Source organism: Myxine glutinosa, chromosome 10, assembly GCF_964187855.1.
Source record: "Myxine glutinosa chromosome 10, kmMyxGlut1.1, whole genome shotgun sequence".
NCBI lineage: Eukaryota > Metazoa > Chordata > Myxini > Myxiniformes > Myxinidae > Myxine > Myxine glutinosa.
In genome coordinates this window covers 21,546,614-21,572,572 of record NC_136270.1, presented here as the reverse complement: position 1 = coordinate 21,572,572, position 25,959 = coordinate 21,546,614, and the positions used below count along the sequence as shown (strand labels likewise).

At 44.3% G+C, this 25,959-nt stretch overlaps 2 protein-coding genes across 3 annotated transcripts in view; one reads left to right on the top strand and one right to left on the bottom strand.

The window, feature by feature from the left end:
* The window catches only part of METTL9 (methyltransferase 9, His-X-His N1(pi)-histidine), a 67,739-nt gene that overhangs the window by 7,557 nt on the left and 34,223 nt on the right, over positions 1-25,959 (bottom strand). The window contains exons 5-6 of one of the 2 annotated variants that reach the window (XM_068127273.2): positions 24,704-24,888; positions 23,777-24,525 (exon numbers count right to left, since the gene is read on the bottom strand). In XM_068127273.2, the coding sequence (XP_067983374.1) occupies positions 24,407-24,525; positions 24,704-24,888 (304 nt within the window). In that variant the 3' untranslated portion in view covers positions 23,777-24,406. Of the gene's footprint in view, positions 1-23,776; positions 24,526-24,703; positions 24,889-25,959 lie in introns of those variants that run through there. The other variant, XM_068127272.2, reaches the window with a different exon arrangement.
* LOC137434362 (uncharacterized) lies at positions 915-23,996 on the top strand. Its single transcript, XM_068127274.2, has 7 exons — positions 915-1,188; positions 12,141-12,331; positions 14,117-14,294; positions 14,397-14,512; positions 19,394-19,486; positions 19,629-19,712; positions 19,856-23,996. The coding sequence occupies exons 1-7, from the start codon at positions 1,059-1,061 to the stop codon at positions 19,958-19,960; spliced, it is 897 nt and encodes a 298-aa protein (XP_067983375.2). The 5' UTR covers positions 915-1,058; the 3' UTR covers positions 19,961-23,996.

Sequence of the window (25,959 nt, the reverse complement as noted above, 5' to 3'; positions counted from 1 at the left end):
TGGGACTATTTTGAGATTTTGAAACTATGAGTATTTTGAGATTTTGAGACTGAGACTATTTTGAGATTTTGAGACTATGAGACAATTTTGAGACTGATACAATTTTGAGATTTTGAGACTATGAGACAATTTTGAGATTTTGAGACGATGAGACTATTTTGAGATTATGTGACTATTTTGAGATTTTGAGACTATGAGACTATTTTGAGATTTTGAGACAGACAATTTTGAGATTTTGAGACAGACAATTTTGAGATTTTGAGACAGACAATTTTGAGATTTTGAGACAGACAATTTTGAGATTTTGAGACTATGAGACTATTTTGAGACGATTGAGACCATTTTGAGATTTTGAGACTGATACAATTTTGAGATTTTGAGACTATGAGACAATTTTGAGATTTTGAGACTATGAGACTATTTTGAGACTGACAATTTTGAGACTATTTTGAGACTATGAGACTATTTCGAGATTTTGAGACAGACAGTTTTGAGATTTTGAGACGATTTTGAGACTATGAGACTATTTTGAGACTATTTTGAGATTTTGAGACAGACAATGTTGAGACAGACAATTTTGAGACTGAGACAATTTTGAGATTTTTAGACTATGAGACTTTTGAGAGTATGTGAGTATGTTAGTTTGACAGTGGCAAGAAAGACTATATGATAGAGACATGCACTCAATGCAATGACAATGAACCAATCCTAACCATTTAATGAAGTTAACACGTAATGAAGTTAGCTTAATATTAACCTTAACCGTTAAGCCAACACCAGTATTAATATGTTAAGCACACCAGAAAACATGAAATATTCCAAATATCACAACGACAAGATGCATCACAAATTGCAGGTCATTCAAAAAGTGCAAAAGGTCAAAGGGAAAGTCGGCGAACAACAAATAGATGTGGAGCAGTTCCCAAATCCGGTATATATAACACACGAGGAGGAAAAGAAAACGACAATGCCTTGAAACGGGTCGTCGGACAACAAATGCAAGATTTCTACGAATTGTATGAATAAATTATTCTCGAAGCAAAAAGCAGAACAAACTCATGATCGCAACCGTAACGGCGCATTGTAACGGAGATACTGCTGGGTTGCCAAACTTCCGTGGGTGCTGGCACTCAGCAATGGCTACCGAGGGATGTCGGTGGCATGGTCTGCTCTGGTGTTGCTGTTTGGGTAAAGTATTTCTTGTTTGTCTCGTGATGGGAAATTGAAGAGCGATGGATAAGTGAAGTGAGGCCGTGATTTTATACAAATTGGATAATCGTCACAGTCTTAGCAACTCAGCAACTTTTATTTTTTATTCCTTCAATGACATGAGCATATATTAGTAAGACAAAAAATGTTACTTATCTGCGATCTATCATCTATATTTTCATTTCATCAAGTGTAATATCTTCACTTTTAACGTTTTGATCTGATTCACAGAATTGTTGATCACAAAAAATAAAATTACAGCCATGATAGAACTTGGATTATTTGTATTCCACTATTGTACGAAGGGGCTCAATGATGACAAAGTGCTACCCACACTCGCCTCTAAGCTGTCTAGCCTGGGTTTGAATCCCGAACCAGCTGGAAACTGTCATCCCGGTGTTTCAACAAGACATGTGCTGTCCCTCAGATTGACGTTAAACGCGAAACCTGTCTGCCAGCAATCGTTGGTGGACGTTAAAGATTCCACAGTGTCCTCTTCGCAAATAGTTGGCAAGCTATCGTTGGCACCATGAACAGATTCCTGCCCCATTACTGTGAGGAAGGCAATGGCAAACCACCCAGTATTGGGCTTCTAGGGAAGCCAATGCAGCACAATCTGACCCTTGCCAAAAAACTGCTTTGGTATAACTGAACCGGCCTCCAGGCAGAACACCAGGTGTGTGTGTGTGTGTGTGTGTGTGTGTGTGTGTGTGTGTGTGTGTGTGTGTGTGTGTGTGTGTGTGTGTGTGTGCGCGCGTGCAGTGTATTCAGACCCCTTCACTTGTTTTCACATTTTGTTATGTTGCAGCCTTATGCTGAAATCGTTTAAATTCATTTTTTTCCCTCATCAATCTACACTCAATGCCCCAAAATGACAAAGAGAAAACAGGATTTTAGAAAGTTTTGCAAATTTATTAAAAAGAAAAAACTGAAATATCACATTTACATAAGTATTCATACCCTTTGTTGTGACACTTGAAATTTAGCTCAGGTGCCTCCCATTTCTCTTGATCATCTTTGCGATGTTTCTACACCTCCATTGGAGTCCACCTGTGGTAAATTCAATTGATTGGACATGATTTGGAAAGGCACACACCTGTCTATATAAGGTCTCACAACTGAAAATGCATATTTTAAAAAACACCTTTAGAGGCCATTTTTCCCCGCAGGGCGGGGGTTGGCCTTTGTTTGGGCACCGTGGTCCCCTTTTTGAAGCAATGTTTTATGGCCGGATGCCCTTCCTGCCGCCAACCCTGTTAGTCGCCTCTTGCGACACACAGGGAATTACCAGCAAGCTGGTACTCAATTTGTCGACCTCGAAAGGATGACAGGCTCAGTCAACCCCCCTGGCATTAATTCAGCGATCGACCGGGATTCGAACGCAGGATCCTAGGATCCCAAGCCGGCACCCTAACTGCTAAGCCAACACCAGGCTACAGACAATGCATATCAGAGCAAAAACTCTCCTATAGTATCCATGGAAATCTCCACTCATGGCTTGCGGACTTCCTCTCTGGTCGTAGGCAACGTGTGGCCCTGAATGGATTTCTCTCATCTCCCCTTCCTGTTCTGGCTGGAGTTCCCCAAGGTAGTGTTCTGGGCCCTGTGCTATTTCTGGTCTTCATCAATGATCTCTCCGACTCTCTGGAAAATCCTCTCCATCGCTTTGCTGATGACTCCACTCTCTGCCACTCCATTCCTCATCCCTCAGATCGGCAGTCTGCAGCCTCCTCACTCTCTGCAGACCTGGACAAAATCACAGACTGGTCAAACAAGTGGAACATGTCTTTCAATCCTGACAAATCTCACACTCTTACAATGTCTCTCCGAAAAGACCGACTGGAAAACCCTCCAATCTACTTTCTCAACAATCCTCTCCATGAAGTTCTGTCGCTCAAGCTTTTGGGTCTCACTATCTGCCATGATCTTTCTTGGGAAAACCACATTTCCAAGCTGGCCTCCAAAGCCAGTCGCCGACTGGGCATCCTCCGTCGTGCGAAGTCCTTCCTTGGCACACCTGAGCTCCTCACCACATACAAGGCTTTCATCCGCAGCTCAATGGAATACTGTTCCCCCCTCTGGGCTGGTGCTCCTGCCTCACACCTAGCTCGGCTTCACGCTGTTGAAACCAAAGCTTTCAGAATCATTGGAATCTCCTGCGATTAAGCTAACTCCGAGGGCCTTTCTCTCTCTCACCGCAGGCAGGTTGGTGGTCCTTCTGTCTTCTACCGACTCCTCTCTGGCCTTGCTCCCCCAGCTCTCTCTGTGCTCTGTCCCCCCAATATTCCTTCAGGTCGCACAAGATCTGCCTGCAACCCTCTTATGGTTAAACTGCCAAAATCTTGGCTCTCTGCTCACCTTCACTCTTTCATTCCCCTTTTCTCCCACCTCTGGAACAAACTCCCCCACTCCCTTCAATCCCACTCCTCCCTCCAGGTCTTTAAAACAGCTGTTCACCACCATCTCTTATCTTCCCCCATCCAAAACTTTGATCTCTTCTACCCCCGCTAATTCACCCCAGATACACTTTTTTTGAAATTCCAACTTCTTTCCTGGAAGTGCTTGCAGTGTTCATGTGTTTTATACCTCTCCCACCTCCCCCCAAGCCCTCCCCCTCCCACATTTCTCCCGATGTCCCTGCTCTCAAATGTTGTGTTTGTGTCCTTCCCCCTCTCTCCCCAACTTGTCTAACGCACCCCTTATTTTTGTGTTTTATGTGTCGGTTTGACTTTTTGTGTGATTAATGTTAGCTCTTTCACGAGCCTCGATCTTGTAGACAAAAAAAAACCAAAAAAAAAAACCAAGCCCTGAGGTCGAAGGAACTGCCTGCAGAGCTCAGACAGGATTGTGTCAAGGCACAGATGTGGGGAAGCCTACAAAAAAAATTCTGCTGCATTGAAGGTTCCCAAGAGCACAGTGGCCTCCATAATTCTTAAATGGAAGAAGTTTGGAACAACCAGGACTCTTCCGAGGGCTGGCCGCCCGGCCAAACTGAGCAATCGGGGGAGAAGGGCCTTGGTAAGAGAGGTGACCAAGAACCCGATGGTCACTCTGGCTGAGCTCCAGAGATCCTGTGTGGAGATGGGAGAAACTTCCAGAAGGACAACCATCACTGCAACACTCCACCGACCGGGGCTTTATGGCAGAGTGGCCAGACAGAAGCCTCTCCTCAGTGAAAGACACATGAAAGCCCGCTTGGAGTTTGCAAAAAAGCACCTAAAGGACTCTCAGACTGTGAGAAATAAGATTCTGTGGTCTGATGAAACCAAGATTGAACTGTTTGGCTTCCATCTGGCCACTCTGCCATAAAGCCCAGATCGGTGGAGTGTTGCAGTGATGGTTGGCCTTCTGGAAGTTTCTCCCATCTCCACACAAGATCTCTGGAGCTCAGAGTGACCATCGGGTTCTTGGTCACCTCGACTACCAAGGCCCTTCTCCCCCGATTGCTCAGTTTGGCCGGGCGGCCAGCTCTAGGAAGAGTCCTGGTTGTTCCAAACTTCTTCCATTTAAGAATTATGGAGGCCACTGTGCTCTTGGGAACCTTCAATGCAGCAGAAACTTTTTTGTAGGCTTCTCCAGATCTGTGCCTCGACACAATCCTGTCTCTGAGCTCTGCAGGCAGTTCCTTCGACCTCATGGCTTGGTTTTTGCTCTGATATGCATTGTCAGCTGTGAGACCTTATATAGACAGGTGTGTGCCTTTCCAAATCATGTCCAATCAATTGAATTTACCACAGGTGGACTCCAATCAAGGTGTAGAAACATCTCAAAGATGATCAAGAGAAATGGGAGGCACCTGTGCTAAATTTCAAGTGTCATAGCGAAGGGTCTGAATACTTATGTAAATGTGATATTTCAGATTTTTCTTTTTAATAAATTTGCAAAACTTTCTAAAATCCTGTTTTCTCTTTATCATTATGGGGTATTGAGTGTAGATTGATGAGGGAAAAAATGAATTTAAACGATTTCAGCATAAGGCTGCAACATAACAAAATGTGAAAAAAGTGAAGGGGTCTGAATACTTTCTGAATGCAATATATATAGTGTTGCGGTTTTGAGAACCCACACAGGTAACATCATTAAAGGCTAAAGGTTGCACCCCATAGTTAGGCCACAAGCAACACGTAGGTCACCTTAGGACGTTAGTTATTTCATAGTATGTGTTTAGGATAAGGCCATTCCCAATAGTTGCATCTGCGTTGTGTAGAACAAATAAGAGTAGGCCCATCTGTCCATTTTGCAGCCTCCCTCCAAGCGACGCCATTAAGCGCTAGCCAGTCTGTACTTCGCCCTCGCCCTTAAGGCTGCCAGCAGCCTTCGCGAACTTGTTGGGCTTCCGCTCAAGCCAGCCCAAAGGCCACGAGGTAAGGCCCGAAAAGGGGGCGGAGCGCAAGGATGGAGGTGCGGCCACGTCAAGCAGCCATCAAGGCGGAGCCGGTAAGCCTTCACCAGCCAATGAGGGCTCGAGTGACATCGCCTGACAGGGTGTGGCTAGAGATTCGAGAGGGTTCGCTGGGCGTGGCAATATAAGCCCTTGCGCGAGGCCCCCACCTCAGTTATGAGGAGAGAGGAACAAGCTTCCCCTTAGGGAAGGAAGGGATGGAATCAATACAATGTCTCACCCACGTCAAGATGCGTCTTACATTCCAAACATTGCAAAACCTGGTGTGGAGTCCTATCACCTTGGTGAGTGGACGTGGATGGTGCGAAGAGATTTTCTCCTAACTATCCTTCTAATTGACATTAACTCTTTAAACTACCCGGGGTCATGCCCTGCCACTTGGCATCTTTAAACTATGTGGTTCTAAAAACCAATTCCCATTGACCATCCTGTGGTGCTCTTCCAATTTGGGGTCTCACTCCCCCAATTTTCTCTCTGTGCCCTCGCACAATTTCGGGGCTGGGTCGTGTGGCTCTACCAGCAGGTCTACCTACCTGCGCACCTCTGCCACTGAAGTCGCCACCCGAGCTTGCCTAGCTCCTGCGACTACCCTAACTTGGGGAAGGCCCTCCTGGCTCTCTCACCCCACTAATGCCCTCTCTGGCATTGGGCTACCCGGGTCCTCTCTTAGGATCCTCGGGCCCCACTGAACTCTACACAACTGAACTCTACCTGGCTCCCAGAGCCTACCTGCGGCCTCACCTGGCCGACAGACTACCAGTGGCGGAGTGCTCATTTAACCATACTTACCAACAGGCTCACACGCCCAGCCATTCCAGACTTATGCACCCCTCTAAGCAATACTTTGCTACTACACGCACCACAGATGTCACTATCCAACAAATTTACCTACTCCCTCTACCTAACTTTAAACTACCCTCCCCGGGTACTCGTGAAGGGGTCCATCTTCTCCCATCCACTCCTTCGCACCATGCACTCCACACCACTCATTCCACACCCCATTTACTCCACATCATTTATTCCACACCACTCAGTATTCTCCCTTGCACCCCATGAAAATCATTCACTCAATACACTTACACTTGCCCACAATACTCTACTCATACACTTTCACACACACACACACACACACACACACACACACACACACACACACACACACACACACATCATTCTCGACCATTGCCTCATTTCCTCACCATCACCACCAAGATTCCCATTCACAATGCCTCATTTGCGCCTAAAGCGCATCCTCATACTCACACATACAGCATCATCTGACTAGCTATTTCCCCTAATACTTGTGCTTTCCCCATCTTCCCTTTACACTAAGCACATCCCTCGTCATTATCATCTACCTAATCTGACTACGTCCCCACTACTTGTACAATGTCTCTACTTACATCTTGTCCCTATTGTCATTTACTAGATCCCTATCAATTATCCTAGCCCGCCCTGGCTAGTTTACACTGCCAAACCCCATACATCTTATTGTGTAGAACAGTCTACTGTTGGGCACTGCTCATGTGCCCAAAAAAATAGTGAGGTGAATGGTAAAGCTACCATTCGCCATCACTACTGCTACTGTCCATTATACTCAAGCCTCTCGTGCGGTCATACATTTTTACAGCTCGGCTTCTAAAAACCGAGCAATGTATGCGGATGGTCAGTCTCCTGTAGGTTGGGTCCGTCCGGCATTTTCGATTCTGGGGAGGAGGCATACTCGGACCGAGGTTCCAGGCGCCATCACAGCGCAGAGCCTTTCGGTCTCCGGCCCGATGACTCAACCTCCCCCGGTCGGAGCACCGCGCCCGCCAAGGGGCGAAGTTCCGACCTCGCTGACCTCCCCCGGAATCGTGCCGATCGCCTTGCCCGCGAAGGCGCGGCACTGACCATACAGGGCGGGGCCCGGCACGAATCGTGCACGGCGCTCCTTGCAAGAGCGCCGCGGCAACGATCCCCGCCGTCTCCCGCAGCACACAACGCACCCCGTGCACCGAGAGCTCACGTCGGCTGTACGTCGCCCTAAACGCTGCCCCGGTCTGCGTCGATGCTTGGATCGCATTCTCACATCCACACCTCGCGACCCTTTCTACACTCACAGGACCCGGCGCTCCAGCGCTTCCCATACATCCCATACATTGCGTCACCGCACTCGCTCGTGCATACCACCCAGGCGCACTCACTCACACCGCTCACACTCTGTGTCATCACACACCCTCGCGCACACTCCTCCGTTACGTACTCCATAACACTCACGGGCATGCACTCTTGCACATACCCAATCACCCGCTCCGGTGTGCATCCCCGCACACGCTCTCCATCCATCTCCGGTGTGCATCCTCGCACACTCTCTCCAACACGCTCTGGTGTGCATCCTCGCACACTCTCCACAACCAACTCACACTCCGTGTCGCACTCTGCACACATACACTCTGTTGTGCACTCACTCTCACTTTCACACTCTGTTTCACACTCGCGCTCTGGCGCACACTTCTTTCTCACACGCGCGCCATTCACTCTCACACAGTGCACCACGGACCTTACACAAGCGCCCGGGTGACGCCGGGATCCCAAGCGCGCAAAAAATCCTTTCGCTCCAAACACTTTCGCGCCATATACAGCCCGACTCGCCTTTGGGATTCTTCTCTCCTGCACCAACTGCAAACTTCCATCGGGGTTAACAAGTACGGCATCATGATGCGAACACGGTCTTTGTGCAAATTTCATCTTTTCCTCCCGCCATTGCTTTTCTAAGTCTGCCGTCTCCTTCACCCCGATTTCCACTATAATTTATTTTTCCTTATTCAGCTCGACGACCGCTGGCGCACATAAAATAAAATTTTCCAATTCGGCGGTCGTCGGCCTCTCTATACCCCGTGTCGCGATTTCTATACCAGTCCACGTAACTGCGCTTTGCTCAACCTCGCTTTCCCCGCGCTTCTCAAGTCACGCTACCTCGTCGCGTACCACTGTGCCTTTCCCGCTCAACCTGCGGTCAATGTCTTTCCCATGTTTTTTTTATGTGGCCACCCACGTCCTCCAATTGGGCCCTCAATTTGCTTTCTAATCCCCCAATTTGATTTCCCAATTGCTTACTATCGGCCCTCATTTCTCCCATCTCCTTACTCAATCCCCCAATTTGGTTTCCCACATCATTTCTCAATCCCCCAATTTGGTTTCCCACATCATTTCTCAATCCCCCAATTTGGTTTCCCACATCATTTCTCAATCCCCCAATTTGGTTTCCCAATCGCTCGCTGTTCTTTTCTATCTCCATTTGTATGGCTGCCTGTAGCTGCGCAATGAGGGCCTGCACATCCATCCCCTCCATTTGCGCAGCGGGCGCGGCCCTCGTCGCCATGTGCGAGCCGCCGCCATTTTGTTCGCCTGCAACCCCTACTGCTGCACGCTCCTCAATTTTCTCTTCCATTTCCAATTGCTCCAATTCTTCCCTGGGGTCCTGGGTTGATTCTAACCCTTCTTCTACTCCCTCATTTTCCCCCACCGGCATCCGACCGCCTTGGCTATCCATGGCACGATTTAAAATTTAGGTGTTAATACAATTTCGGCCGCTCGTAATTTCGAGTGCGTTAGGCGCACTTCGGGTCCAAATCCCACTCCTGACACCAATTGTTGCGGCCAATATGCACAATTGGTGTCCAAAATTTGGTCTAAAAAATTTAGTCCCAGGTTCCAAATCGCACTCCTGACACCAATTGTTGCGGATCTCAAACGTCGGCCTTCCCCTTAGGGGAATTCCTTAGGGGCCTGTGTCCAGGGAATAAATTAAGACTGTTATTAAGGCTGCCCTGTGTATCTGCTTCTTCCTCTTCATTGTACATTCTTTCTTTCTTTTCCTCTTCTAATTGTACAAAGTGTTAATAAATTACCTGTTCTTCCTGGTTTCCTCTTAATCCGATCGTCCTAGTGATTTCTCAACTGGGTAAGCGTGGCACGATTAGGAACCGCTTAGAATCGGGTATAGTACCTGTTAACGGCCCGAATCGCGGCTCGCTTCGCTCGGCGTGTCCACTATCGCCGTGGTTCGGGCGGGAGTTATTTCCCGCCCGTTATTCAGGTTTAGTTAGTTATTAGTTTAGATTAGTTTTTAGATTAGTTTAGTTTAGATTAGATTGGTTTAGATTAGATTGGTTTAGATTAGTTTAGTTTAGATTAGATTTAGTTTCCGTTATTTTCTGGGAGTTATTTCCCGCGTTTCGGGCGGGAGTTATATATACAAACACATATATATACATATGCATATATACATGTGCACATATGCAGTATATACATATTGTTATTGCCACGGGTGTTGGGTCTACAAAGAGGGGGTATCCTCGGACTTACCAGGCTTAAGGCTACCACACGAATAAATTCGTTCCGCAGCAGGTTGCGAGCGCCCAACAGTTAACCACATGTTCCAGTGTCTGCCATCTATTACTGTTTAACTGGAAGTCACATGGGATTGTGGCCGGGCACACGCCCTCGATATGCACCAATCTAATGCGGCCGAGCATTAAACCACAGGGTGCATAATCGGACTAACAAGCCAATCAGTTGGGAAATTATAATCTCCCAGACTAACCTAATGTGCGAATATTGCTGTATCAATGGAGGAAAAGACGAACGCGGACAGATGGAAAGGAACGTCAACAAGATATTTATAATTATTTATAATTATTTACAAGTGGTGATGTGGAATGTGGGATCATGCAAAAAAAAAAAAGGGGAGGGGGGAGAGAGGGAACTTAAGGGTTTTAATGTTCAAGGGGGGAAAGGTGCATGCAAAGGGAACAATGGGTTTGTACAGATCCGCAATATGTACAGCAAAGGGAAGTCACAAGTAATGATGGTTGCCAGAAATATTTACAAAGCAAATAAAATGCACGAGAAGCAGACTTAACCGATGCATTACCTACCAGTTATGTACAGCACAAGGTATCCATCAGACATTCATGGAGGGTAAGATAAGAACAGAAAGAAAGATAGTGTGAGGGTTAAATGGCCTCTTTTCTTACCGGGCAGAGCAGACGTGCTGCCGTGACCCAAACGCTAAAGGAGGGGTAAAAAGGAAAAATACTGGGTGCCTACAGTGCGTCTTGGCAATGTGCAGTTGTGGTGCGTATATGCATGGAGGTGCACAAGAGAAAGTGTAAAGGTGTGTTATCAGTCCATGATTGCTCTAAATGAGTTGGGCTGTTATTCTGAAAAGAACAGTTGGTGGCGTACAGCCTCTTCGTTGAGCTCTCGAGTTCAGCAAGAACGATATCTACACAATGAAAGCTGAGAACAGAAAATGTGAGATAATAGCCTACTGGGTGACAACTAAATGATATATGCAGTGTGGCATGGCTTCGGCCCTACGGACTGGTCGCTCCGTCCGTCCCAATGCCCGACCCCAGCTTGCCCCGCTAACGCGAGAACCACCTCTTGAGTGTCCTTCCACAAGTGATGAATCCGAACCAGAGCTACAGTACCACAAGACCAAAGCCAGAACCAGCGCACAGAGCCAAAGCCAAAACCAGCCCGCTCAGTCGCTCCGGGCGGCTCTTTTATAATGACTTGGGGGCAGGGCCAACAACTGGATCAAAGCGAGCTCTTGGTGGAAATATGGCTGCTGATTGGCGCACCTCCATCCAGCCCCGCATACACCAGGCCCTCATCGAATTTTCCTCATTTGGTCTCAAAGCCATGGCACGGCAAGGAGCTCTCCGTGATTAACATGGGGCTCTGCCTGTGGCACGTTACAGGTACGGGACGAACACTGAGGGCTCGTAACCGTTCATGGGGACTGACAGAACGATTCACTATCCAAAGGACGTCAGAGGCCAGCCAAGCGTTCGTTTGTTTTGAAGTTTGTCGAGTTGCTGCCCCTGCACATACTTCTCATGCACCCAGGCCGGCGGGGCCTGTGATGGGCGTGGGTGAGGTGATTAAAGAGGTAATGATGAGGTACACATGGGTAGTCGAGGTGAGGTTGTGGTGAGTGGGTCATGAGGCTTTTTGTGGCAGGGAGCAATGAACAGCGTGTACAATGGCATGCAGTCATTGTGATGTCACACACACACACACACACACACACACACACACACACACACACACACACACACACACACACACACACACACACACACAGTTATGACCGACGAATTATTGCCTGCACTCCGTATCAGTTTGTTTTAAATTCTCCCATTTGCCATTGTGCATATTGCTAATCGAGACGTGTTTCTCTTTTATAGCTTTACCATTGTTTATTGAAAATTTTAGGTATAAAAAGGACACGAATGTGTGTCGCGCCAAATTTAAGGAAGTTTAACTTTTTCTTTTCCGTCCTTCAATTATACAACTGGTGTTAGAAATAAAAATTTGTACATTTGAAATGTTTTCAAACCCCCCTCCCTATAAAACATGTTAATATTTGCAAGAACCATGTATTTCCAGGACAAGGATCAGCGTTATGTCATAAAAGGTGTTACAACAATAACGCAATATTAACGCTCCGACTTCTTTGGTGTTCTTTTTGCAGCGGCAATAACATCGGCCGTGACATTTCATCCAGACTACTCGATAATTCAGGTATACATCGGCGAGTCTGTCACAATACCTTGTGGCTTTTCCATCAGTAACGTCAACAACAGTCTCAGGTTCCAGGAGATGGGTAAAGTAACCTGGTATTTTAGCCAGATGGAGGAAGGAGCAGAAGAAGTTGTTGTAGAGGTGAGAACTTTCCCTCATTTCTTTTCGCTATGCCCTCCCTAAATAGCCATTAACTATGGTGAGCGTGAAGACTTGTTACCTGCGCCACCACAGGTGGATGGAGGTTATGTTGTCACCCCTGTCTGTCTGTATGTTTGTCTGTGAACAAAATATCTCAAAATGTTGTGGACGGATTCGGAGGAAATTTGGCAGGGATGTAGCGTATGTGACGAGGACGAAATGATTAGATTTTGGTGAAGATCCGATTCGGATCCGGAAACTAGAAGTTTTAAAGTGATTCTTCACCATTGGGAGATCGGGACAAAAACGATACATAGCAGGATATCTCAAAAAGTTGTTGATGGATTTGGACAAAACTTGGTGGACCGGTTGGGTATCTGAGAAGGATGATTCTATTCGATTTTGGTGAAGATCTGAATATGGATTCGGATACGATAATTATTTAATTTTAAAGTGATTCTTCACCATTGGGAGATCGGGCCAAAAACGATACATAGCAGGATATCTCAAAAAGTTGTTGATGGATTTGGACAAAACTTGGTGGACCGGTTGGGTATCTGAGAATGATGATTCGATTCGATTTTGGTGAAGATCTGAATATGGATTCGGATACGATAATTATTTAATGTTAAAGTGATTCTTCACTATTGGGAGGATAGGGCCAAGAACGATATATAGCAGGAAATCTCAAAAGGTTGTGGACAGATTTGGTCTAAACCTGGTGGACAGGTTGGGTGTGTAAGAAGGACGAATCGATTTGATTTTGGTGAAGATCTGAATATGGATTCGGATACGATAATTATTTAATTTCTAAGTGATTCTTCACCATTGGGAGATAGGGCCAAAAACGATACACAGCAGGATATCTCAAAATATTGTGGACAGATTTGGACGAGACTTGGTGGACAGGTTGGGTGTCTGACAAGGAAGAATCGATTCAATTTTGGTGAAGATCTGAATATGGATTCGGATATGAGCATTATTTAATTTTTTAAGTGATTCTTCACCATTGAGAGATCGGGCGAAAAGCGATAAATAACATGATATTTTAAAAAGTTGTGGACGGATCTGGACGAAACTTGAGGGATGAGTTGACAAGTTGACGAAACTTGAGGGGACAAGAACAAGCCGGTAAGATTTTGGTTCAGGTCTGGCGCTCGATCAGTGGGATACAAAACAAACTGTTCAGCCTGGTGGAGGTATGCGCTCTACCGAGTGCCCTTCTAGTTGCCATTGCTATTGCATTCAGGTCTTATGGATGTGCTGGATGCCAAGTTATACAAAGGTAAGTGTAACGTCATGTATAAGAGAGTGGGAATTGGTTAATAAATAAAAGAAGCTTAAGTAAAGGGAAAATGTAATTCGTGTAGATCCAGAATCAATAACATCTTCCATTCCTCATGACGTTTTGATCATTTCAACCACCTTCCCAAAATCCCATGTGCGACATGAGAAGGATGGACATGGGAGGAGAGGGAGTGGGGTGGACGGACGGATGCAAAGGGAGAGAGATGGACACAGAAGGAGAGGGACTGACGGACAGTAATGCAGGAGGGGATATAGGAGTAAGTGGATAGAAGGGAAGACATGTTTTGAGCACACTCTGGCAGGGGAGTTAGTGGAGGAGGACTTAAAATTCCGCTAAGTTTGAATCGATAATAAATATGACATTTTGTTTATCACCTGGTTATAATATTGCAAGCAAATTTCCATCATTTGCTCCAAATTTGGTTAAATAAATGCCATATTAAAGCTACAAGATTTCCCTTTGCTTCTGTCTGCCAGAGATCAGGTGCAAAAGAAACAATCGACAAACGTCACGTGTGGATCGGCAGCGAAAAAAACAACTGTTCTCTGGTCATCGAGGACTTCCTGGAAGACGATGTTGGATACTACATTTGTAGAATTAACAATGAAAAAGACGTTATTGGAGAAAGCAAATGGACCAAGTTACAGGTTACAAGTAAGTATCTAAAAGCTGCTTTCGTGTCTAATACTCCCCTTTTATGTACTTATCTGGAGTTTAAAGACAATGTCTGAGCTTCCTGCATTTTTCTCTCACCAGCCAGATACCCATATCCACAGCATACAAATGCGGGTGTATTTATAAAACTTGTGCTCATCATTGTACTGGGCATCTATAGCGTCATGACAACTGTGATCATCATCTGGGGATACAAGGTGAGATGAACGCATGCTTGGTTAAAGAAACACTTATGGCTAGGACTTGTCTTCAAGTCTTCTTCACTTTCTTCAACTTCAAATTTTCAAATCAGCAGCTGCTGAAATGCTTAAAGTCAGAGCACATCATTACCAGAGAAGCTGGCAGTACAGCCAAGATGTCCAGTGCCTTCAGAAAGTATTCACACCCCTTGAGTTTTTCACATTTTGTTGTGTTACAGCCTGAATTAAAAATGGATTAAATTGAGATTTTTTTTTGTCACTGATCTACACATAATAACCCATAATGTCGAAATGATTTATTTTTTTTGAGATTTTTACATATTAATTAAAAATGAAAAGCTGAAATGTGTCGAGTCAATAAGTATTCAACCATTTTGCTACGACAATAAGTATTCAATTCAGTACCAGTTCACTGGTAAATCCCTGCGTGTTGCAAGAGGCGACCAACAGGGTTGGCAGCAGGAAGGGCATCCGGCCATAAAACATTGCTTCAAAAAGGGGACCACGGTGCCAAAAAAAGGCCAACCCCCGCTCTGCAGGAAAAAATGGCTTCTAAAGGTGGTTCTTCTTCTTTCTTATTATTCGAAATTGAGCTCAGGTGCATCCAATTTCCTTTGATCATCCTTGAGATGTTTCTACAACTTTACTGGAGTCCACATGTGGCAAATTCAATTGATTGGACATGGTTTATAAAGCAAAAGACCTTTCTATATCAGGTCCCACAGTTGATAATGCATGTCAGAGCAGAAACTCTACCATGAAGTCTGAAGTACTGTCCGTAGAACTCCGAGATGTAAATGTGAGGAGACAAAGATCTGGGGAAGGGTATAAAACAATTTTTAGAGTGTTGAAAGTTCCCAAGAGCACAGTGAGCTCCATTATTAGGAAATGGAAAGAATATGGAACGACCCAGACTCTTCCTGGAGCTGACCATCCGACCAAACTGAGCAACCAGGCAAGAATTACCTTGATCAGGGAGGTGACCAAGAACCCGATGGTCACTCTGGCTGAGCTCCAGAGATCCTATGTGGAGATGGGAGAAACATCCAGAAGGACAACCATCACTGCAACACTCCACCGATCTGGGCTTTATGGCAGAGTGGCCAGACGGAAGCCTCTCCTCAGTGAAAGACACATGAAAGCCTGCTTGGAGTTTGCAAAAAAGCACCTGAAGGACTCTCAGACTGTGAGAAACAAAATTCTGTGGTCTGATGAAACCAAGATTGAACTGTTTGGCTTCCGTCTGGCCACTCTGCCATAAAACCCAGATCGGAGGAGTGTTGCAGTGATGGTTGTCCGTCTGTAAGTTTCTCCCATCTCTACACAGGATCTCTGGAGCTCAGCCAGAGTGACCATCGGGTTCTTGGTCACCTCGCTTACCAAGGCCCTTCTCCCCCTATTGCTCAGTTTGGCCGGGCGGCCAGCTCTAGGAAGTCATGGTTGTTCCAAACCTCTTCCATTTAAGAATTATGGAGGCCACTGTGCTCTTGGGAACCTTCAATGCAGCAGAATTTTTTTTGTAGGCTTCCCCAGATCTGTGCCTCGACACAACCTGTCTCTGAGCTCTGCAGGCAGTTCCTTCGACCTCATGGCTTGGTTTTTGCTCTGATATGCATTGCCAGCTGTGAGACCTTATATAGACAGGTGTGTGCCTTTCCAAATCATGTCCAATCAATTGAATTTACCACAGGTCGACTCCAATCAAGGTGTAGAAACATCTCAAAGATGATCAAGAAAAATGGGAGGCACCTGAGATAAATTTCAAGTGTCATAGCAAAGGGTATGAATACTTATGTCAATATGATATTTCAGTATCACATTGACATATAAATAATAAGGAGTGAAGGGGTCTGAATACTTTCTGAATGCACTGTATATTTATATTCATATTTGTGGTGTGGTATGTGTGTGGTTTCTGCTCAACTCACTGTCAATGAGTAAATCTATCTTGCTTGTACAATCGCAGAGAAAGTAATGAGTGGTTTGTCAAAAGGGAAAATTGACTTCAGCCCCATTGCCAGAGATGCCAATAATGTTGGGAACTTTAGATGCAACAGAATGAGAATGAGAGAGAAACATGCATACCACACATGAGATGTGGTGCTGGGGCATAAGCGAATAGGTGAGAACAGTACTCTATTGAGCTAAGGACAAAGGCTTGGTAGACCGTGTGTAGGTCTGATTTTTTTCAAAGAATGACTAAGCCTGGTGTTGGCTTAGCAGTTAAGATGGACGTATGAAGATGTTAGGGTCTGGAGTTTGAGCCCCCATCATGCCGGTAAATAACACCAGGTGGGTTGACTAAGCCTGTCATTCTTCCGAGGTCGGCAAAATGAGTACCAGCTTGCTTGAAACACGGGGTACTGCATCAGTGGCACAGCCACGCTCCCAGTAATGATGCAACCGGCAGCCACAGGCTGCATACGAAATAATAAGGAGTGACTGACGATGCAGAAAGCCGATTCTGCAGTAGCTTTTGATCACTTGTGGCATTTGCAAAATCTAAAAGCTTGAGACGATGTTTTAAAAAAAACAAAAAAAACCGACATGGCGAACAAAAATTATGGAACAAATTATGGAACAAAAATTATGATGCAAGTTAGTAAAAATTGCCATCAGAGTTGGACTCGGTCTTCTTGCTTTACAATTTCCTTTTGACGCATGGGAAAATTGGGTTGTCAATTTACCTCGAGACAAAACATGCAGCAGCGGTTGGTTGACCCCTAGAAATGTAGACCTACACTCAGGTCGAGTTCACCGTGCAGTCGCATGTTTATATGATGAAGTTGGTACACTTACGTAGGGATGACCCGGACACTCCATTGGCTCAATTTATATTTGTTGCTTCCACTTTAATTGTTTAAAACAAAGATGCACATGTTAAATTGTCTTTTCTCGGACACCTGTTCTACATTTGGTAGTTTTTGTTTCTCTTGTATTGTAATCCAGATTGTAGCTGCCTTTATTTATTTTTGCCACAATTAACAGTACCTATTGTGACTTTTTTATGGTTAGTGTTCCCATCTAAACACATGGCTCATGATGAGGAGAACCCAGGTTTAGATACCAGGTGCTTGTTACTTGCAAAATCGAAGATTTTTCAAGTATATTGGTCGGTCGACTTTGTTATTCTGTCTGTCTGTCTGTTTGTTTGATGTCGATGTCTACTGATCTGGTCAAATCTGGTCCTATTTTATTGGCGAATACATTTTGTCGAGACCTGGAGATGTGATTGGGGGGGGGGGGGGGGTGTGGGGATAGGGGTTATTTCAGCGGTGAGGCACGAGCAATGGAATAATGACCTTCCATGCAGCACATAAGCTTCCCCTGCTGTTTTCACGGTCGCAGCACATACGTATAGTGAAGTACTGTACTCATTTATTTTTCTTCCATTTGATGCATTTATAGTGGGTATTTATTTCATTATATATTTAATGATTTCTGTAATGATTTGCCGAGTTTTTTTTTTTTTTTTTTTTTTGGGATACTGAATCGAGGCTCGTGAAAGAGCTAACATTTATTTCACAAACAAATCAACCAGACAAACAAAACACACAAAAAGAGGGAGCGGAAGACAAGATGGGGAGAGAAGGGGCAGCACACAAACCACAACATTTGAGAGCAGGGAGAAGTGTGGGAGGGAGAGGGCTTGGGGACAGGAGGCGTGGGAAGGGGGGTGGGGGAGAGGTATAAAACACAAGGGGACCGAAATTAGCGGGGGTAGAAAAGATCAAGGTTTTGGATGGGGGAGGATAAGAGATGGTGGTGAACAGCTGTTTTAAAGACCTGGAGGGTGGAGTGGGATTGAAGAGAGTGAGGGAGTTTGTTCCAGAGGCGGGAGAAAAGAGGAATGAAGGAGTGAAGGTGAGCAGAAAGTCTTGATTTTGGCAGTTTAACCATAAGAGGGTTGCAGGCAGATCTTGTGCGACCTGTAGGAATAATTGGGGGACAGAGCCCAGACAGAGCTGGGGGGGGCAAGGCCAGAGAGGAGTCGGTAGAAGACGGAAAGACCACCAACCTGCCTGCGGTGAGTGAGTGAAAGGCCCTTGGAGTTAGCTTCATCGCGGGAGATTCCAATGATTCTGAACGTTTTGGTTTCAACAGCGTGAAGACGAGCTAGGTGTGAGGCAGGAGCACCAGACCAGAGGGGAGAGCAGTATTCCATAGAGCTGCGGATGAAAGCCTTGTATGTGGTGAGGAGCTCAGGTGTGCCAAGGAAGGACTTCGCACGACGGAGGATGCCCAGTCGGCGACTGGCTTTGGAGGCCAGATTTGAAATGTGATTTTCCCAGGAAAGATCATGGCAAATAGTGAGACCCAAAAGCTTGAGTGACAGAACTTCTTGGAGAGGATTATTCAGAAAGTGGATGGGAGGGTTTTCCAGTCGGTCTTTTCGGAGAGACATCGTAAGAGTGTGAGATTTATTAGGATTGAAAGACATGTTCCATTTGTTTGCCCAGTCTGTGATTTTGTCCAGGTCTGCAGAGAGTGATTGCATCTTTTGTATTTAGTTAGGTTACGTGTGGTTGCGTAAGAGATCCAAACATCAACCACACAGAAACACATCTTCGATTAATAACACCATGTCCATTCGAAAGTATTTTTCACGATACGCACTACTTTCGTGGAACGCATCTAGTTCGTATAGGGAGAAGTGCCAGTATATTGATTTTGAAAGTGGGATACCAGTGTCATGAACCATGTGCTCAGATGGGAACACTAAAGCAAAACCCAAAATGGCCCTCACTCATGCCATTCAATAATTTAACTATATTATACTATTGGCACTCTATTAAGCTACTTTATTAAATGAGCAATGCATTTATCTGTTCATGAAGGAAAGCTTCATTTCAAGCCATCCATGCTTTATGATTGCAGAAAATGAAGCGTGCTGCAACGCAAGAGATCGGTTCACCTCACACGACGTGCAAGCAACCCAGCGACGCCCCAAAAAGTACAGATCTCTACGAGGTAAGCAATTTGCGTACAATTTTGCCATTGTACATCTTCAATAATTTCTTGCTGAGAATATCTGAATTTTATATATATATATATATACATACACACACATATCTGTCTCTCTCTCTCTCTCTCTCTTTCTTTCTTTCCACAGTCATTGGTGATCACAGAAACACCTATTTATAATCAACTGAATCTGAAGGAGAAAAAAGTACCAAAAGATGCACTGAAACCAAAGGTAGATGGGGGAAAAAGTTGTTTAACCAGGGTGGCGGGGGTAGAGGGGGAGGAAGGGGATTCCAGTTTACTTTGTTTGTAAAAACTGGCCCTGTGTCTCAATGGCAGCTAATTGACCAGACGATCAATGCCTCTTCCATACAGAGCAAATTGAAACAACAAGTGGATATCGTCATGGAAAGTCCATATGAAAATGTGAACATGATAAAGGTGAAACGACCACACTTGCAAAGCAAACCAAGCAAGTAACTGGACAAGATATACCACAACTGCATATACTGAGTACCATGGTTTAATTAACCTGGTGGAAGTTCTAATATTGTGCAATCACATAATAAATCCTCAATTATTGCTTTAAAAATATTATTCTTCCAGGCAATCAGCTTGTGAACCAAGTAGGCTAAAAAACAAATAAATTAACCTCTCATCAGCAAGTCCTATCATGCGCAACCATTATTGGTGGTGCATGGATGTCCAGGAACTGATTTGTATTTCCCCATTAAAATGGCTCCTGGGATACTGACAACACACAACAACAACAACAACAACATGCATTTTAAAGGCCATTTTCCCTGCTAGAGCGGAGGTTAGCCTGAGATACTGACAACGATTTTTTAAAAATTGTCAACAAAGACCGAGCTCATAGAAGAACTCAGTGACGGGTTCGTTAGAAGGTAACGTATTAGCAGTCATGGTAAAACATGTGCAAGTAATAAGATAGAGAAGAGGGAAGGAAGCATAGCAACCTGAAAAGAGATTAGGAGAGGTAAGGGGGTTAATGAAGATATAAAAGATCATGGGTAGGGGTGAAAGATGACCACAGGTGGTAGGGTACTACCAACTTGAAACTTCGAAGGATAGAATGGGATTGAACAGACTGCAAAAGACGTTCTACGAGTGGGAGGGGAGGAGAGGAAAGAGTAACAGATGAGAAAAGGTGAATAGTGAGCCTGGATTTTGGTGGTTGGTTTAACAGGAAGTGGAATGCTGGAAGAACATGTGCAATCTGAAAGGACCTGTAAGGAGGGATAGAGGAATGAGAGAGCAAGGGCATGAAGACCTGAGGAACAGATTAAATAAATAAAATGAGGCCATCCACCTGTTCGTGATGAGAAAGCAGCAAGCAATTAGATTGTTTCTTTGTGCCAGATGCCAATGATGTCGAGAGCTTTCGAGTCGACAGCAACCCAGTGACAGGGGTGACGTGGGCGAACCAGCCAATAGGGGGAGAGCAGTCTAATCATTAGATTGAGCTAATGACAACTTGCAGGTTGCGATAAATTCCAATTTACCAAGCAAGGACCTCGGATGATGTTGGCCTCCCATTCTGCGGCTGGCTTTGGAAGCCTGTATCGACATGTGGTCTGCCCAGGAGAGGTCAGTATTGCTGGTGAGGCCCAGAGTTCGAGAGACTGAACTGCTTCCAGTGGTTGATTGTGGAAATACAATTGGGCTCAAGACTGCCTAAAGGGGCAATCCAGCCTCTACTGGGAGATGATCTGATTCTATTAAAAAAAACAAAACATGTTAACCACATGATTGGAGAAAAACCAAGCCAGAAAAGGTGGCCTCAAATTCCACAGGCAGAAATCACGGAAGGCGGTGAAGAATGCCTCACTGGATTGAATGCCCAGTGATAGTCCAGAGAACAGACCTGCCCTTTTTCAGATTCAAGACTTTTCAGATCCATTGATGAAATAGAGAAGCCCAGCATATCTAAAAGCAAGTCCAAATTGTTCGTCAGAGATCAGGCCCTTTGAGAAAGGGAAGACAAAAAAAACCCCCATATCAGCTCATTGATGGATTCCATGACTGCTTTTAATCGGTCGGTAGTTGAGAATATCTGATTTTGCATCCTTCTTGTGTATTGGAGTGAGGTAGCAGTCTTCCAAGCGGGTGGGAGCTAATCGAACAAAGGTCAGCCTGAGAATCACAGACATACGACAAGCGAGAACAGGATTTGAGAACATCAGCACTGATACCATAAATATGTATTACAAAGTGTATTACAAATGCTCTTGCATTTCAATTTTAATTTGAACTAGAACGACACTCGGTAGAGCACATACCTCTGCCAGGCTGAACAGTTTACGTTTTGTATCCCAATGATAGGCCGGATCTGCATTCAGACCTGAACCAAACCCCAATCGGCTTGTTCTAGTCACTTAACCAACTCAACCACCTAGTTTTCTCATAACTTGTACACAATGTTTTGAAATATCATGCTATATATCGTTTGGCCCCATCTCTCAATTGTGAAGAATCATTTTTGAAATTAAAAAAATATTGTATCGGGATCCGGATCCAGATATTCACCAAAATCGAATTGATTAGTCCGTGTCACACATCCAAACTGTCCATCAAGTTTCGCCCAAATCTATCCACACTTTTTGAGATATCCTGCTATACTGTCGGACCCCACTATTCGTGGGTTCCGCGTATTCGCAGGTGACAAAATGCGACTTGTTTCTCTATTCGCGGAAAAGCGTCCCGCAAATTGGCGGGGTTTTTTTCTATTCGCAGCCGTATTCAGCAAAATCGCGGGGTTTTTTTTCCTACCTGCGGCCTTGTTCCACGAATTCACAGTTTTTCAGGGACATTGAAACAATGCCGCGGCATACATTTGCGGGATTTTCATCAACATTCGCGGATTATCGTTGACATTCTCAGGATTTGCCTCACCATTCGAATAACGGGGTCCGAGGGTATATAGTTTTTGGCCCTATCTCACAATAGTGAAGAATCACTAAAATAAAATTCCAGATCTTCACCAAAATCTAATCAATTCCTCCTTGTCACACACCCAACCTGCCCACCAAATTTCATCTTAATACGTCCACAACTTTTTGATACATCTTGCTCACAAACAGATAGACAGACAAAGACAGGGGTGAAAACACAACCTCCATCCACATTTGGTGGCGGAGGTAACTATTGGGGGAGATATCAATTATTGCTGAGGGAATTTGTCTTTAGAGTTTTAGCAATCGATACCCATAATCACAATATTCCAGCTTCAATGCATACATGCCGGAAATAATGATGGTGCCAAGTGCGACAACAAAGAGGGTGGAACAGCAAATATTAATCTAATGTCTGGTCAATGAAAATATCAAGCATATAAAGTACGCAGCCCATGGAAGTTATTTACAATCTTAGGTTTAAACAAATGTTCATGTCGTGTTGGAATGACCCTCCACACACATGCCAATGAATCAGCAGTTTTTTTAAGATACACTTTTCACGTGTAAAATGTTCTCAGAATACTATTGTAATCTTTTTCTGTCAGAAATAATCTGTTACTCTGGCCCTTTGAGAACAAAGGAAAGGTTGAAGCCTGATTAAAATGTTATTTGTAAAGTTGAAAGAGTGAAGATTTAGAAGCCACAAATAAATAAACACTGCAACAATAAATGTGTTCCGAAGGACGGAATCGTTAAAGGTGGAATTTTACTCCTGTTACCAATTCGTTCATTTTCCTTACCACTTAATTTTGGAGGAAAGCTGATGCTTTATTGCTTTTCAAAATATTGAATATTTTCAATATAATATAATATTTTCAATTTCAAAATATTTCAAAAATAAAAAGCCAAAGCTCGTCGTGACCTCAAGCATCACCAACATATCAAATACCTTGATACTCTCATTTCAAATGATCTTCCTTGAGGTTCTTTGTACAAAGTATTTTTCATGCAATTGTCAAAAGAGCCAATAAATGAGATATGTCACTCGTGTTTTCTAATCGAAAGCAAAATGCATTTCCTCGTAGTGCCAACTTAAAGACTCACCTGCTCAGCCCTCATAGCAGACAATTTGACATCTAAGAAAAACATCAGGCTTACAATTGTGCAACATCCACTAATTACGCAGGGGAATGTCACCCTTAAAAACACAACTTGGATTTTAACAGCTTAATTTCTGGACTTGATATGTTGTACCATGTCTTCCCGACTTGTCAACCTGGAAGAAATAAAAACTAAAAATTGCACCCAATACTGTCAGATCTCTGTAAAGAGGGTAGGTCAAGACCAGCAACTTACTATGCAGTTAGTTAACAAGGGAGGCTACACAGTATTTTATTTTATTTTTGTTAAGAAATTGAGGCTCAGGGAAGACATCAGTTATAACAAAAGGGAAAAACTGGATTAAAAGAAGAATGACAGGTGGTGAAGCGATAGTATCCATGCTTTGTCTGCATTTCATAATGTTCACGATATAGTACGCAATTTAGCCAAGCTGCTGTCCGCTGTGAATTATTACATCATTAAAGCATCCAGCAACCAAAGTGTGTGTGTCATTGATCGTTTCTCAAAAATTCAGCTTTCACAAGGTGGAACGGAGACCTCCCAGGAATCGAAGTATCCACCTTCGTTTCGGTCAATGATTGTGATTCATGGGCTGAGTTGTGAAGTTGTGTTGGTCTCAGAGTTTTGTTCCGAGGGATCTTTTCAGGATCGTCACTGAGCCCCTAATTCAGACGGCCGAATCGTTTGTCACATATGGGACTTCCGTTGCACCACTCGAAGCCTCCACCGGCCGTGTGCACCATGCGATATCTCCGCCACGATGGTGCTACTCGCATTTGCTTTGTCCCTTCTCCAGGTGCCGTTCAACATTCCAGCTGAGATGTTAGCCGAGCTGCTTCGATCAGGCCACATATCTTACTCATACGAGGCGTACAGTACCTCTCACTTTCTACAGAGTGCAGCGGCATCTATTTGAGCACTCCACATCTCCATTCCTTGAGCTCGTAGTGCTGGTCCAATGTCGGCAGTTCGGAATGATGATGTTATTCATGCAAGGCTTTGCATCAGCTTAAGTCATCAAACAAAAAAGTAAACATTAATTAACCTTAAAAAAAAAAAGTAAATGATTGAAATAGTAACCCTTTTACTACTCTGCACCATCCTTTCGGATAAATTATTTGTTACTATTGACAAGTAATTTTGATAGTACATTTCATGAGCATTGCTAAAGAATCAGGTTTCTTACCTTTTTCAATGTATGGATCAAATGGCAATACAACTGCCAATAGGAGCCGCCCTTTGTCAGGCTTAAGTGCCGACCGTGCTTGTGCTAGGAGATCCCATGGTCGATCACAACGATCAAGCAGATTTAGGCAGCTAACAATGTCATAAAAACATCCGTGTGCTGCCCATTCTTCCAGCCCCAACATCCTGTGAAAGGAGGAAGGTTGGTAACAATGACGAGATTACTTCCTACTGAGACAGGTTCCCCATAATGCCCCTGTGATGCTACTTTCTGGTTATCTTCAAGCTTTGTGTATCTATTCCCTTTTAGAGAGACCAGGGACAAATCACGGCAGTACAATGGGCTCTGGGCAATTCAAATACACACTAAATCAATCCAATAAATTTGAATACGGGATTATGCAGACCATTCTATGAAGGTATATTGAAAAGTAATACCTCCTATTCTTCTCCAAAATGGGTAAAGATATTCAAATGATCCAAAGTGCAGTCCACACATTAGTTAGCTCCGCCACCGAAGGTGGGCAGAGGTTATGTTTTCACCCCGGTCTGCTTGGTTATCTGTCTATCTGTGAGCAGGACATCTCAAAAGGTTAGGGCAGATTCAGACAAAACTTGGTGGACATGTTGGGTGCATGAAAATGACGAATTGACTAGATTCTGGATGGGTTCCGAATCCAGATCCAGCCTGTAAGTGGAATATAAAATGTACTGTTCAGTCAGGCGGAGATATGCTCTCTACCGAGTGCCGATCTAGATTGATGTTAGTATCTGTCTGTTTCATTCAAACATCTTTACTCATTTTGGAGAATGAATAGGAGCCATTTTGGAGCATGAGAACATGGCAATTAATATCAGTTTTGCTTCACTTATGCCAATTTACTATACATTAAAATTGGCCAGAGTTGACTGGTAGCTTCCAAATACTCGTATTGACAAAAAAAAAATTTTTTAAACACAATTCGGCTAAGGCCGAGCAAAGCAAGGCCATTTATTCCTGATACATGAAACAAACACCCGGAAACCTATACCAGCAGCAACCAGACTTTTTTGGAATTCTGACTGCATTTTTCATACAATCATCATTAATTTTGTTTAAAAAAAATTCTCCATGGGTAGGCACTCCAATGTTGAAAGTTCCATATCAATCAACAAGCAGTTGCAGAGAAAACAAATTTAGAAGCAAATAAAGGTGAAAATGTGAGGGCCTCGACCAACGTTCCACAACACGGTCAAAGGTAGTTATGGATGCCTATT